The sequence below is a fragment of the Bison bison genome, unplaced genomic scaffold, assembly GCF_000754665.1.
Source record: "Bison bison bison isolate TAMUID 2011002044 unplaced genomic scaffold, Bison_UMD1.0 scf7180017864458, whole genome shotgun sequence".
NCBI lineage: Eukaryota > Metazoa > Chordata > Mammalia > Artiodactyla > Bovidae > Bison > Bison bison.
This window is the reverse complement of record NW_011495020.1, coordinates 7,777,704-7,791,603: the sequence shown is the minus strand read 5'-3', so window position 1 is coordinate 7,791,603 and position 13,900 is coordinate 7,777,704. Positions and strand designations below refer to the sequence as shown.

The following is a 13,900-nucleotide window of genomic DNA, read 5'->3' as shown; positions in this document are numbered from 1 at the left end:
AAAAAAAAAAAAAAAAAAAAAAAGAAAGTGTAGGAAAAGCACATACCTGTCCTTTCCCTGCACAGTCTGAAAGTGGCCCACATAATCCTACTCATTTCTCACTCAGGAGAACTTGATTGCATTAAGCTGGTAGGCTAACTGCAAATCACTGTCATTATTTTGGGTGATCACATAATATATATGTAAAAAGGTGACACTAGGTGGTGGGAACATTAAGAAGCCTCTGTCCTAAAGGCCATAGGGCAAGATATCATTTAAGACTCAGGTAAACCACTCAAATCTTTATCCATTTACTGCAAGCCAATCAAGAAATGGGAATACCAGATCACCTTACCTGTCTCCAGAGAAATCTATATGCAGGTCAAGAAGCAACAATTAGAACCAGACATGGAGAAGTGGACTGGTTCAAAACTGGGAAAGGAGTACATCAAGGCTGTATACTGTCTCCTTGCTTATTTAATTTATATGCAGAGTACATCACATGAAATGCCAAGCTGGATGAATCACAAGCTGGAAACAAAATTGCCAGGAGAAATATCAACAACCTCAGAGATGCAGATGATACCAGTCTAATGGCAGAAAGTGAAGAGGAACTAAAGAGCTTCTTGATGAGGGTGATAGAGGAGAGTGAAAAAGCTGGCTTAAAACTCAACATTCAAAAAACTAAGATCATGGCATCTGATCTCATCACTTCATGGCAAATAGATGGGGGAAAATGGAAACAGTGACAGAATTTCTTTTCTTGGGCTCCAAAATCATTGCAGATGGTGACTGCAGCCATGAAATTAAGATGCTTGCTCCTTGGAAGGAAAGATACGACAAACCAAGAAGCATATTAAAAAGAAGAAACATCACTTTGGTGACAAAGGTCCATATAGTCAAAGCAATGGTTTTTCCAGTAGTTATGTACAGATGTGAGAGTTGGACCATGAAGAAGGTTGAGCATCAAAGAAACGATGCTTTTGAATCATAGTGCTGGAGAAGACTCTTGAGAGTCCCTTGGACAGCAAGGAGATCACACCAGTCAATCTTAAAGGAAGTCAACCCTGAATACTCATTGGAAGGACTGATGCTGAAGCTCCAAAGTTTTAGAGCTTCTCAGGGAAAAGCTATCCAGGGAAGGCTTCCCTGAGGAAATGGCATTTCAGTTTTAATCTGACCAGCCATGAGAAGAGCTGGAAAAGAACATTCTAATAAGACAGATTAACAATTGTTAAGGCCCAAAGGCTCCCTATTTGTCAGAATCAAGTTGCTTTAGCTCTAGTTTTCTTTATTTAGGCCTACTATACACGGGACAGGATGAAAGAACATGTGTGTGTTTGTGTGTATGTGTGTGTAGGCATGCATGTGTTCACGCTTAGGAAGAAGAGATCTATGATTCTACTCCTAGGATTAATATTTAACATCTAGTAATAATGTGGAAAACTCCAAAACCAGGAAGAAAGAGAGCCTGAGGCCATACAGAAAAGAGATGAAAAACAAAACAAATGATTACAGAAGTTGAGAGATAGCATAGCCTTTTTATTTAAAAGAATTTTTTTGTTTTCACTTGTTCTAAATAGTGTTTCTGGGTGCATATATTTCTTAAATAAAGTTAACTAATTTCAGGTATATTGTTCTAACTAACTTTTAGCTCCCAATGAGAAATTGGGAGCTGTAAATAAAATGTCTTACACATTTTATTTTCATTAAAATGAGAAGGCTGAGCACCAAAGAACTGATGATTTCAAATTGTGGTGCTGGAGAAGAGTCTTGACAATCCCTAGGCCCACAGGGAGATCAAACCAGTCAATCCTAAAGGAAACCAACCCTGAATATTCATTGGAAGGACTGAGGCTGAAGTTGAAACTCCAATACTTTGGCCACCTGATGCAAAGAGCTAACTCATTGGAAAAGATCCTGATGCTGGGAAAGACTGGGGGCAGGAGGTGAAGGGGGCAACAGAGGATGAGATGGTTGGATGGCATCACTGACTCAATGGACATGAGTTTGAACAAACTCCAGGAGATATTGAAGAACAGGTAAGCCTGGTGTGCTGTAGTCCATGGGGTCGCAAAGAGTCAGATACGACTTAACAACTGCACAAGAACATACACAAAACAGGTTAAAAATAAGAAAATTTAATAATCAAATATTTGTATGTTAGTACCATAAATTAATATATATCTCAAATATCACACAACTTATATTTAGGGATCCAACCTAAGTCACATTCTTAAGCTATCAGGAATCCACTCATAAAAATCTTAACCTAAGGATTTGGTAGCACTAGCCAAGAGATCTTTCTCAAAGCATCTATTCCTTGGTCTGAGAGAAGTTTAGGAGAAAGTTCAGTACTGCTTCAACTATCATAATGTATTCACAGCATTGTCTAATAGTCACAAATTTGAATAAAAGAAAGACCAACTTAACTTATGAAAGGTACTACAGTGAGATAACTACTCCAAGGGACAAATCTTTCTATCATACTCATGATCGGGCTTCCCTGATAGCTCAGCTGGTAAAGAATCCACCTGCAATGCAGGAGACCCCAGTTCAATTCATGGGTCAGGAAGATCCACTGGAGAAGGGACAGGCTACCCCTCCAGTATTCCTGAGCGTCCCTTGTGGCTCAGCTGGTAACGAATCTGCCTGCAAGGCGGAAGACCTGGGTTTGATCCCTGGGCTGGGAAGAACCCCTGGGGATGGGAAGGCTACCCACTCCAGTATTCTGGCTTGGAGAATTCCATGGACTGTATAGTCCATGGGGTCACAAAGAGTTGGACACGACTGAGCAACTTTTACTTTCTTTCACTTTTCATGACCAGTGAAGGCAAGCTGCCACTCAAATGCCACAATTTTAACACCAAGACTTTGCCAAAAGAGCAGTAAGAAAGGTACCAAGTCAGACCCAAGGTCTGGGGAAATTTTCATTGACTTCTACCTTCAAAACCCAAGTTTGTTGACTCTAAGACACAACTGACTGTAACACACAGCACTATTTGATGTACCCTAGCAAGGGGGGACGGAGAAGGCAATGGCACCCCACTCCAGTACTCTTGCCTGGAAAATCCTAAGGACGGAGGAGCCTGGTAGGCTGCAGTCTGTGGGGTCACGGAGAGTTGGACACGACTGAGCGACTTCACTTTCACTTTTCACTTTCCTGCATTGGAGAAGGAAATGGCAACCCACTCCAGTGTTTCTTGCCTGGAGAATCCCAGGGACGGGGGAGCCTGGTGGGCTGCCGTCTATGGGGTCGCAGAGTCGGACACAACTGAAGCGACTTAGCAGCAGCAGCAAGGGGGGAAAAAATACGGCACTTAAACTGAGAAATGCCACTGATTCCAAGATGCATCCCAATTTCAGAAATGTGAAACAAAGGATTTCTTAGAATCAATAGAAATGGTAGTATTCTTCAAGCCAAATGTGCCCCTTTTCTTTTCAGCATGGAAAATGACTTTCGCTATTTTCAGCTCAGTCATAAAAAAGTTTTCTTCTGTACTATGTTCATCCCTTCCTCTCTTTGTGTACAACTCCAAAGATATAACTGATAAATCCCCATTTAACCTTTTCTCCCAAATATTTGACATTTCATTCAAAATGTCAAACCAAGCTACCAGAATAAAGAATAAGAAGGGTAGAAAAAGAAGAGGCTGCCAGTCAATGAGGGCAGATTCTGACTCTGAAAGAGCTGAGCCTCACACTGCCCTCCGCAGGCGGGACACCTCCCAAGAGGAGAAAAGAGAGCTGAGCCCATTCACTTGTCCTGAACTTGCTAACTGGATAAAACTCCCTCTCCCTAAGAAAGGAGGGAATTAAAGGTCAGAAACAGACCAAGAGCACGCCTAGGAAGAACCTCTCCTTGTGGAAATCTGTGGGGGCGTGCGGTGTTTCCTCCTAATAACTTGCCTTTGCAGTTAAAAATACATATTTGGTTTCTGCCCAAAGTTCCAGGCACAGAAGCCCTTGTAATTTCCTGATCAACAGGGGTGCCAGGAACATCTTTGTTTCCAATATTTGGTCTTGGACCCTGATTCCTGGCACACAGAACTCCTAAATCTCCAGGAATTTCCTGGGTGATAGGAGCATCTTTTGTTCTAATGAGGGGATTACTGGTGGGCTCCTGGGTAGCTCCTGGATGGGGGCCATCACCAGAAAGGCCAAGCCAAGAGTAGAATCTCGGACTTTCAGTTACATACCCATCCCCCATCCTCCAGGGAGGGGAGAAGAGCTAGAGACTGACTTATTAATCATGCCTACAAGATGAAGCCTCCATAAAAATCCCTAGAGTATAGAATTCACAGAGCTTTTGGGTTGGTAAACACACCGTGGGCTGGGAGGATGGGATACCCCAACTCCATGGGAACAGAAGCTCCTGCTCTCAGGATCCTTTTGGACCTTACCTGAGCTCTAATGACCCAGTTAACTTAAATAAATGTTTCCTTGAGTTTTGTGAGCCATTATAACAAATTATGGAACCCAAGGAGGAAGGGGTGGGGATGGGGCATGGGAACCCTGATTGATAGTGGGTTGGTCAGAAGTATCCGAGGCCCAGACTTGAAATTGATGTCTACAGTGGGGAGCAGTCTTGTGGGACTGAGCCCATAACCTGTGGGGTCTGTGCTACTCCATTTAATCAGTCATAATTGAATTACAGGACGCCCTCCAGTGGGTGTGACACCCAGGAGTGAGTTGGAGGATTGCCTGGCGTGGGAAAAACTCCTACACATTTGGTATCAGAAGTGTTAAGAGTAGAAAGTAAAGAAACAAGAGGTTTTCTTTTAAGCATGCTCCACAATTTTTCTTCTCAGGAAAAATCCAATGAAAAATCTCCATAAATGTCAACAACACTCTGGCCTGACTTTAGGGATCACCATTTTCTGCTTCCTCCCTCACTCTTTATGGAAATAATATTGCCAGCACTTTGCAAGTCAGGACCTCCCAGGGTGTTGACGAAGTCAGGAACAGACCTAAAATGAGCCATTACATTTCCAAGCCTAGCCATCTGGCTGGGGGACCTAACAGAAGCACTAGAAGACTGAGAAGGTAAAACTCATCAATTTGCTATAGGACAAGCATGAGTTTGGGTGAACTCCGGGAGTTGGTGATGGACAGGGAGGCCTGGCGTACTGCGATTCACGGGGTCGCAAAGAGTTGGACACGACTGGGCGACTGAACTGAACTGAACTGAAGCAGACATACTGTCATTTAGTTTAGTTAAACTTGATCTGTTACAGAACAGATACTCTAAAATTTAGTATCTCATAAAGAAAACTAATTCTACCTATTAAAAACTACTTTGGCAACTGACAAGACGCCATGTCTATTTTTCACTACAAAGATGAAAACGTTTAAAACTAAAGCAACATTTACCTGGGAAATCTTGAGTGGCTCTATAAATTATTTACATTTTATTTAAAAGCCATTTTCCAAATTGGATTTTTTTAAATTTAGAAATGTAAATTGTTACCTAAAAAATAACTGGAGATAGATATTACATACATATTTATAAAGTATGCTTTTCAGAAAGCATAAACACAGATGCTTCCTCTGCTATACAGTTTGTGATTGTTTCATAACCATCATCAAGTTATGATCAATAAAATTTTTTCTTTGAAACGATTAGCATAACATCAGATATACAGTGTAGAAACAATGGCATTTAAATCTGGATTTAAAGAAAAATACTGTTAAACATTATCAAATAGTAAGTAAAAAAGATGGTAATATGTTTCTATGTAACAGTCTCATTATTCCTTAATAAATTTTAATTTAGAAAAATAAAATCTAGGTGAGAATATATTAAAACCATTATTTACATAAAGTAAACTGGCAAGCATTGGCAATATTTCTGGCTCAGCTAAAAGAATAATGACTAAGACTTACTAAGCATTTACTATATGTTAAGCAGTATAACTTAGTGATACACATATGCAATCTCATTCAATCCTGATGATAACACTGTGATGTAGGTACTTTATTCCCATTTAATTGAGGAAGCTAAATCAAACTTTCTTGCTAGAATATAAAAAAATAATTCTTCATAGGCTACCAAAAGAATTCTTTATAGGTTATGAATTCTTCATAGGGTTTACCATAGTAAACCCAGATGCATGTGTGTCTGCGTGCAGTCATGTGCGACTCTGCAGCCTACCAGGCACCTCGGTCCATGGGGATTTTCCAGGCAAGAATACTGGAGTTGGTTGCCATGCCCTCAGCCAGGGGATCTTCCCAACCCAGGGATCAAACCTGTATCTCTTCTGTCTCCTGAATTGGCAAGCGGGTTCTTTACCACTAGTGCCACCTGGGAAGCCCATATATATATACATCTAAAAATTTAGACTCTGCATTAAGTGAAATTCAATACTCACGCATGACAAAAATAGCAATAACAATTACTCAGCAAAATATAATTAAGAAGAAACTTAAAAACAAAAAAATAATATTTAACAGTAAAACTTTAGAACATTTTCTTTATAGTCAGGAATAAGATGAAAACACCTACTTTCATTGCAAGTTTTAGTATGCCTGGTCAGTGCACTAAGAAAGTGCTATCACACTGGGATGACCCAGAGGGATAGGATGGGTAGGGAAGTGGGAGGGGGTTTCAGGCTGGGGAACACGTGTACACCCATGGCTGATTCATGTCAATGTATGGCAAAAACCACTACAATACTGTAAAGTAATTAGCCTCCAATTAAAATTTTTTTAAAAAAGAAAGTGCTATCACATGTGGAAAGGAAGAAATAAAACTGTTATTATTTACAGATATTACTGCCTGCAGAGGAAATACAGGAGAACCAATGACACAGAAAGAAAAAGGAAAACAAGCTCAATCCAGTGCTCTGTAACAACCTAGAGGGGTAGGATGGGGTGGGAGGTGGGAAGCTGGAGGGAGATTCAAGAGGAAGGGAACATATGTATATCATTACTGATTCGCATCATTGTATGGCAGAAACTGACATAACATTGTAAAGCAATTATCCTCCAATGAACATTTTTTTTTTTAAAAGTGGATAACAAATATAAATGCAAAATGCAAGGCTGTTGGACGTGTGATCACCAATCAAAAGTCAGGAGTATTCCAATATACCAGTTAGCACTTAGAAAATTCAACTTACATATGGTATTAGAATCATTAAAATACTCATGAAAAGTCCAGTGGTCAGTTTGGTCACAGATATTTTTTAAACTCATCAATATGCATGGCCAACAAATTTAACAATCCTCTCCAATGTATGTGCCCTAGAGACACTCTCTCACATGTAAACCAGAAGACAAGCTCCAGGATATTCATCTCATTCTTTCTAACCACACACACACACACACACAAATATGGGACAGTCTAGCTATACATCAATATGGATTGGATAAACTGTTAAATATTCATACAATTAAATCTGTATATGTCAATTTGGGTTATCTTAAAAACAGAATGCTGAGAGGGAAAAGCAGGTTGTTCAGGGATATTTATAATATGACATCACTTACATAAAAAGTAAAACCCGTAGCACAATACTCTGTATTATTTATAGAAAAATAAGTTTTTAATAAATATATAGAAACAAGGAATCAAGCTTCTGATTACCACAGGAAAGGAAAAAGGAGAATCAGAGCATGGAAAGGGTTAAGTATCAGAGATGCTTCAACTTTACCTCTAGTTTTATTTCTTTAATGGAAAAGCATATAAATATAAAAAATTACTAAATTATATTGAATCTATGTGTAAAATACATAAATATCTAGTCATAATATTTTGTGTTTCAAAATACCTTATAATTTAAGAAACACATGTTTTTTAAAGTATCCCATGCAAATATTTAAACTATAATGAAAAGGCCATACCCCATGTACCTATCTCTTTATAAAACTACAAAGGGAGTTTGCCTCCCTTTCATCTGTTACTAAACATCATTTTAAGCCACATGTTATCATATGTTGTAAGGATTAGAAACTATTGTCAGAAAAAGTATAAAAAGTAGCATATTCTACAGGAAAAGTGGCAAGGATTGAATAAAGATGCCATGAAGATTAAGAAAGGTCCAAATGGCATAAAATCGAGAAGAGGTTTTCAAAGTTTAGTTAAATACTCAAAAAGACATTTATCTAAGTATTGAGTGAGAAGCCAAAGACATTATTGTCAAGAGAAAAAAAAAGTAGAAAAACTAAAAAAATAGAAAAAGCTGTTACTTGCATTTTAAATTGGGGGCACTTATAGAATATGATACAGGGCACATGTCAACAATATGATTTATTACTCAGATTATAATAAATATTCAATTTTTCCCTGGAAGTAAAAACTTTAATTATTAATATCCCAAGAAGCCCCCAGAGCAACATACCTGGAGAAGGAGTCTTTCAAAAGCCAGAAAGTTGTCCCACTTGGCAGTCTGTGGGTGTTTCAGAGTTTGGACAGTGGCCAGCCCAAGCTGTAGGAGCCCACAGTGATTCCCTAGAGATTTGAGGTTGTTCTTGAAGAGCTGAATATAGGACATGAGCTGCCCCGGAGTGACTCTCCCTGGAAAAACATACAATTCATCAGCGTACCCTCTTCTGGGAGCGGTAAAAATAAAGAGGAGCGTGCCATTAATAATACTACCGCCTTGTTCAGTTGCTCAGTCGTGTCCGACTCTTTGTGACCCACGGACTACAGCACGCAGGCTTCCCTGTTCCTCACTATCTCCCATCAGCACAAAACTTCAGAGTCAACTGCAAGCTTTCCTAAGCTTTTGTGACTCTTAAAACAACATGGTGACAACAGCAAAGTTGAAACTACCAACTGCATTTTGCAAGCAATAAAACAGATGTTAAGTGCTCTTGCCAAAGCCATATTGTTATTAGGATTCATTTCATAACTCTGCAATACCCCATAAATGAGTTTTCAAATAAGGTCTTATGAATAAATATTTCTTGAGCTCAACGTGGAGTACCTCTGCAAGACATATGATATAGCAATCTAAGAGCCAAAAAGTCAAGGTTTCCAATTGTGTGTGTTATGTATATAAAGCAAAAGAGAAATCTGTTAGGACTATAGCTAAAACTTTATCACTGATATCAATGGGTTTATGACAACATCCTTGAGCATAAAAGCAGACTGGTGTTGGAACAAAAATGTATAGAGAACCAAAGTGGAAAAAACCCTGGAAGATGAGATATCAAAAGAAAGGGTTTCGTATGGGTGACAGCACATTTACTACCATTGTCACCTAGATCTAGAAGAAGACTCTCACCTCATTAAAGACTGGAGTACCAAAAATGCAAACAAACCCTGTTGAAGATTCAGTCTTTCAGACCTCTAAGTCCAACCTTTTCCTAAATAGCACTCCTTCCATTTAGTCACTTCCCATTCTATTATGTCAGATCTCATTCCTGCCATTCATCAATGCAATGGGCAGAACCCCAGAACACCACAGTTTCTCCTCACTGGGCAAGAAGAGTGCAATGGAGCCAAACACAAATGCAAGGCCAGTAAATCCTTCCTGTACATTTCAGTCACACTGTCTTCCTGGTTTACCCTCTGATGCCTAAAATCCAGGTTTGTTTGCTATGCCTACGTTGGTTAATATCTGGCAATAAAACTACCTGTATTTATTTAGCACATGCCCTCTTCTGATTTTCACAGCAACTCTATGGGATAGCAAACAAGTGAGAGTTCAGTGTCTCACACGGTGCTAAATGGCACTTGTCAATTAGTGGTTTTGCTACAGATTATAATACACAAAAAATAAAGACCTTGTCACAAGAAACTTCCAAGCCCGTAATATATTCTACCTGTTTAGTGCATATTTTGAAGAGATTAAGGATTCTAAAGTGCCTTTTTGCCCACTTATACGGGGCTTCCCTGATGCTCAGTTGGTAAAGAATCCACCTGCGATGCAGGAGACCCTGGTTCAATTCCTGGATTGGGAAGGTCCACTGGAGAAGGGACAGGCCACCCACTCCTTGTGGCTCAGCTGGTGAAGAATTAACCTTTAATGAGGGAGACCTGGGTTTGATCCCTGAGTTGGGAAGATCCCCTGGAGAAGGGAAAGGCTACCCACTCCAGTATTCTGGCCTGGAGAATTCCATGGACTTGTATAGTCCATGGGGTCACAAAGAGTCAGACATAACTGAGCAACTTTCATTTTCAAACAACAACAGTTGGTGGGTTGCAGCGAGGGGCAAGAACAGTGGAAATGCATAGCACAGAGCTGAGTCTCACTAGTTTCTTTGGTCCCGTGGTAAAGCATAGTTCATTCCTGATTCTCAGCAGCAAGCTAACAATTTGCTAGCTTAAGTACTAACAGAGAAGAGCCTCATTAATCCCTTCTTTGCTTGATTTTAAGTTGGCTTCATTAAGGTATAATTTACATACAGTCAAATTCACTTTTTTCTGGTTCAGGGTGTTCTCAAAATAGTTCTATGAATTTTGACAAAAACACAGTCACAATCAAGATAGATTATTTCCTTTACTCCCCAAAGCTCCCCTTTTGTAGTCAATTCTCTTTTCCCATCCCAAGTCCTTGGGGAACACTTGTCTGTGTTTCTGTCCCATAGTTATTCCTTTCCAGAATGTTCTATAATTGGAATTATATAGCACATAGCCTTTTGAGTCTAGCTTCTTTTTACTTGAGCATAAGGTATTTGGAGTTCATTCATGTTGTTGCTTGTATCAGTAGTTTGCTCTATTTTCTTGTTGAGTAGTAATCCATTGTATGAACCATAGTTTGTTTAGACTTATCCATTCACCAGTTCATGATCATTTGGGTTGTTTCCAATTTTTAGAAATGATGAATAAAAACTTCACAAACATCTTCATATAGTATTTTATGTGCATACGTGTCTGTGGACATAATGATTTCAGTTTTTTCATAAGTAAATTTCTAGGGTTGCTGGGTCATATGCTAAATGTATGCTTAACTTTATAAGAAACTGACAAACTAATTTCCAAAGTCAGCTGTCCTACTAGTGACAAATGAGAGTTCTATTTCCTCACATCCTCAACAGCCTCGGTATTGCCAAGTATTTTGGTTTTAGCCAGTCTAATAGGTTATCTAGCAACATCTTACTGGGGTTTTAATTTGGATTTTTTAATGACTAATAATGTTGTTCATCTTTTCATGTGCCTATTTGCCACCCTATATCTTTTTTTGGTGAAGTGTCTGTTCAAATCCTTTGCTCATTTTTATTAAGGTGTTTGCTTTCTTATTATTGAGTTAAGAGTGTCATTAACTTTTATTAATCCATTGGTTCAACACATGTTTTTGTGCTAGGGACTGTTCTTACTGCTAAGCACAAGCCCATGAACAAATCAGAAAAAAGTCTGTCCTCACGGCCAACAAATAAAGAAGACAAATGACTCCCAGAATGCTCTCCTAATTAATCCAGCTCATTACATGTCACTCTCTTAGGGGATGGGATCTTTTGTGCAGAGGATGAACATTTTTACACAAGAACATTTCTGACACATTAAATATATGAAAACAAATTTTCACATGAAATGGATTCAGATCTAACACTGCAGTGAGCTCCATTTATTTCTTTAAACACTGTGCTGCAGTTGATGGCAGTATAGTCTCTGGACACACAGAGCTTTGTTGACCAAGAGAGATAGTCATAGAACAATTACATGAACAATTACTTAATCATTATTGTGACAAGTACTGCTAAGGCAACAACTAAAAAGTCTTGAAACCCTGAAAGGGTCTATGTGGTACGTAACTGCCTACCTCTCCAACCCTATCTCCAGGACCTGAAGGAGAAGAAATTTAAAAGGCTCAGAATACACACAATCTATTCATAACATAACTGCCCTTTCAGTTCAGTTCAGTTCAGTCGCTCAGTCGTGTCCGACTCTTTGCAACCCCATGAATCACAGCACGCCAGGCTTCCCTGTCCATCACCCAATTGTTAATTACTAATTGTTAATCTCCTGGAGTTCACTCAAACTCACGTCCATCGAGTCAGTGATGCCATCCAGCCATCTCATCTTCTGTCATCCCCTTTTCCTCCTGCCCCCAATCCCTCCCAGCATCAGAGTCTTTTCCAATGAGTCAACTCTTCGCATGATGTAGCCAAAGTATTGGAGTTTCAGCTTTAGCATCATTCCTTCCAGAGAACACCCAGGACTGATCTCCTTTAGAATGGACTGGTTGGATCTCCTTGCAGTCCAAGGGACTCTCAAGAGTCTTCTCCAACACCACAGTTCAAAAGCATCAATTCTTTGGCACTCAGCTTTCTTCACAGTCCAACTCTCACATCCATACATGACCACTGGAAAAACCATAGCCTTGACTAGACGCACCTTTGTTGGCAAAGTAATGTCTCTGCTTTTGAATATGCTATCTTGGTCATAACTTTCCTTCCAAGGAGTAAGCGTCTTTTAATTTCATGGCTGCAATCACCACCTGCAGTGATTTTGGAGCCCAAAATAATAAAGTCTGACACTGTTTCCACTGTTTCCCCATCTATTTCCCATTTTTAGAGAGACCTAAAAAAATGGAAATCATCAGAGAAAGTCATCAGGTCTGTTTAGATTTCAGTTGCAATAACCATATGTTCAACTTAAAGATAAGAATGTCTTCAATTCAAAAATATAGTTAAACTTTATTCAGTTAGCATCTTCCAATCTCAGACTTGGACTCAACAACCATATTTACATAACGCTACCTTCCAACATAAAGCATGAGATCCAAAGAACAAATGGCTATATTTCATAACAGGAAATGCCAACAGAATACTACATTGTGAATTAGCGATTATCCACCCTTGCTGCTCTAGTCTCTTCCCCTCTGTGTATCTTTTTCTTACATACACAAGCCACTAACACTTCTTATACATGTCATGAAAGCAGGGGGTTTTTGGTAAAAATCCAAAACATGGTAATTTAAATTTATTAAAAGAGTACTTTACACAAATGCTTTAAAATACAGACTAGTGACATTTTTAAATATAAGTTTAATCAGAATCTTACATAAAACAAGTCAAAATTAACTGAGTATTAAAAATGTTATACAATAAGACTAATAACTTGAGAAAACTTCCCAGTTCATCTCAACTAAAACTGCAAGCAACCAGGACCAGGTGTTGAAAAAGTAATAGAACATTTATTCATACCTCATATTACCAAAAAAAAAAAAATAAAACTTCTCAGGTAGATTTAGACAGTGATTTTAAAATGTCAACCCAAGAAGGCCTGCCAACACATTTTTTTTCAGTCATAAAACAAGGGTTTTATATATTATATATTATCAAGACATAATATATAGCAACTCTGTGAAAAGGGACAATTTTGAAATTTGAAAACGAGTTTTCAAGTAAGAAAATCTATTAGGCTTTTTTTATATATACAGTTTTTAAGAAAGTGAAACAGACTTTTGATTTTTAGTTAAGAAAAAAACAGAAAACTTTAACAACCATTAATTCTATGTATATTTTGAAACAGCAAAATAGAATTATTGCTTGGGAGAAAGGGGACAGATTTAGAAAATAAAATGATTTAATATTTTAATATTGTCTATGATCCTTATAATATTTAATTCCATTGTATTCAAATGAATTATGGAAATTATCTTTCTATTTACTACATACATTTGATAAACTAGACTGCAGCCATGAAATTAAAAGACGCTTACTCCTTGGAAGGAAAGTTATGACCAACCTAGACAGCATATTAAAAAGCAGAGACATTACTTTGCCAACAAAGGTCCATCTAGTCAAGGCTATGGTTTTTCCAGTGGTCATGTATGGATGTGAGAATTGGACTGTAAAGAAAGCTGAGTGCTGAAGAATTGATGCTTTTGAACTGTGGTGTTGGAGAAGACTCTTGAGAGTCCCTTGGAATGCAAGGAGATCCAACCAGTCCATCCTAAAGGAGATCAGTCCTGGGTGTTCATTGGAAGGACTGATGTTGAAGCTGAAACTCCAATACTCTGGCCACCTG

The 13,900-nt window shown here is 38.6% G+C and overlaps 1 protein-coding gene across 1 annotated transcript in view; it reads right to left on the bottom strand.

The window, feature by feature from the left end:
• Positions 1–13,900, bottom strand: part of SCFD2 (sec1 family domain containing 2) — a 398,307-nt gene that overhangs the window by 319,993 nt on the left and 64,414 nt on the right. Inside the window, exon 4 of the mRNA XM_010859708.1 lies at positions 8,322–8,497. Coding sequence (XP_010858010.1) covers positions 8,322–8,497 — 176 coding nt within the window. The remainder of the gene's footprint in view (positions 1–8,321; positions 8,498–13,900) is intronic.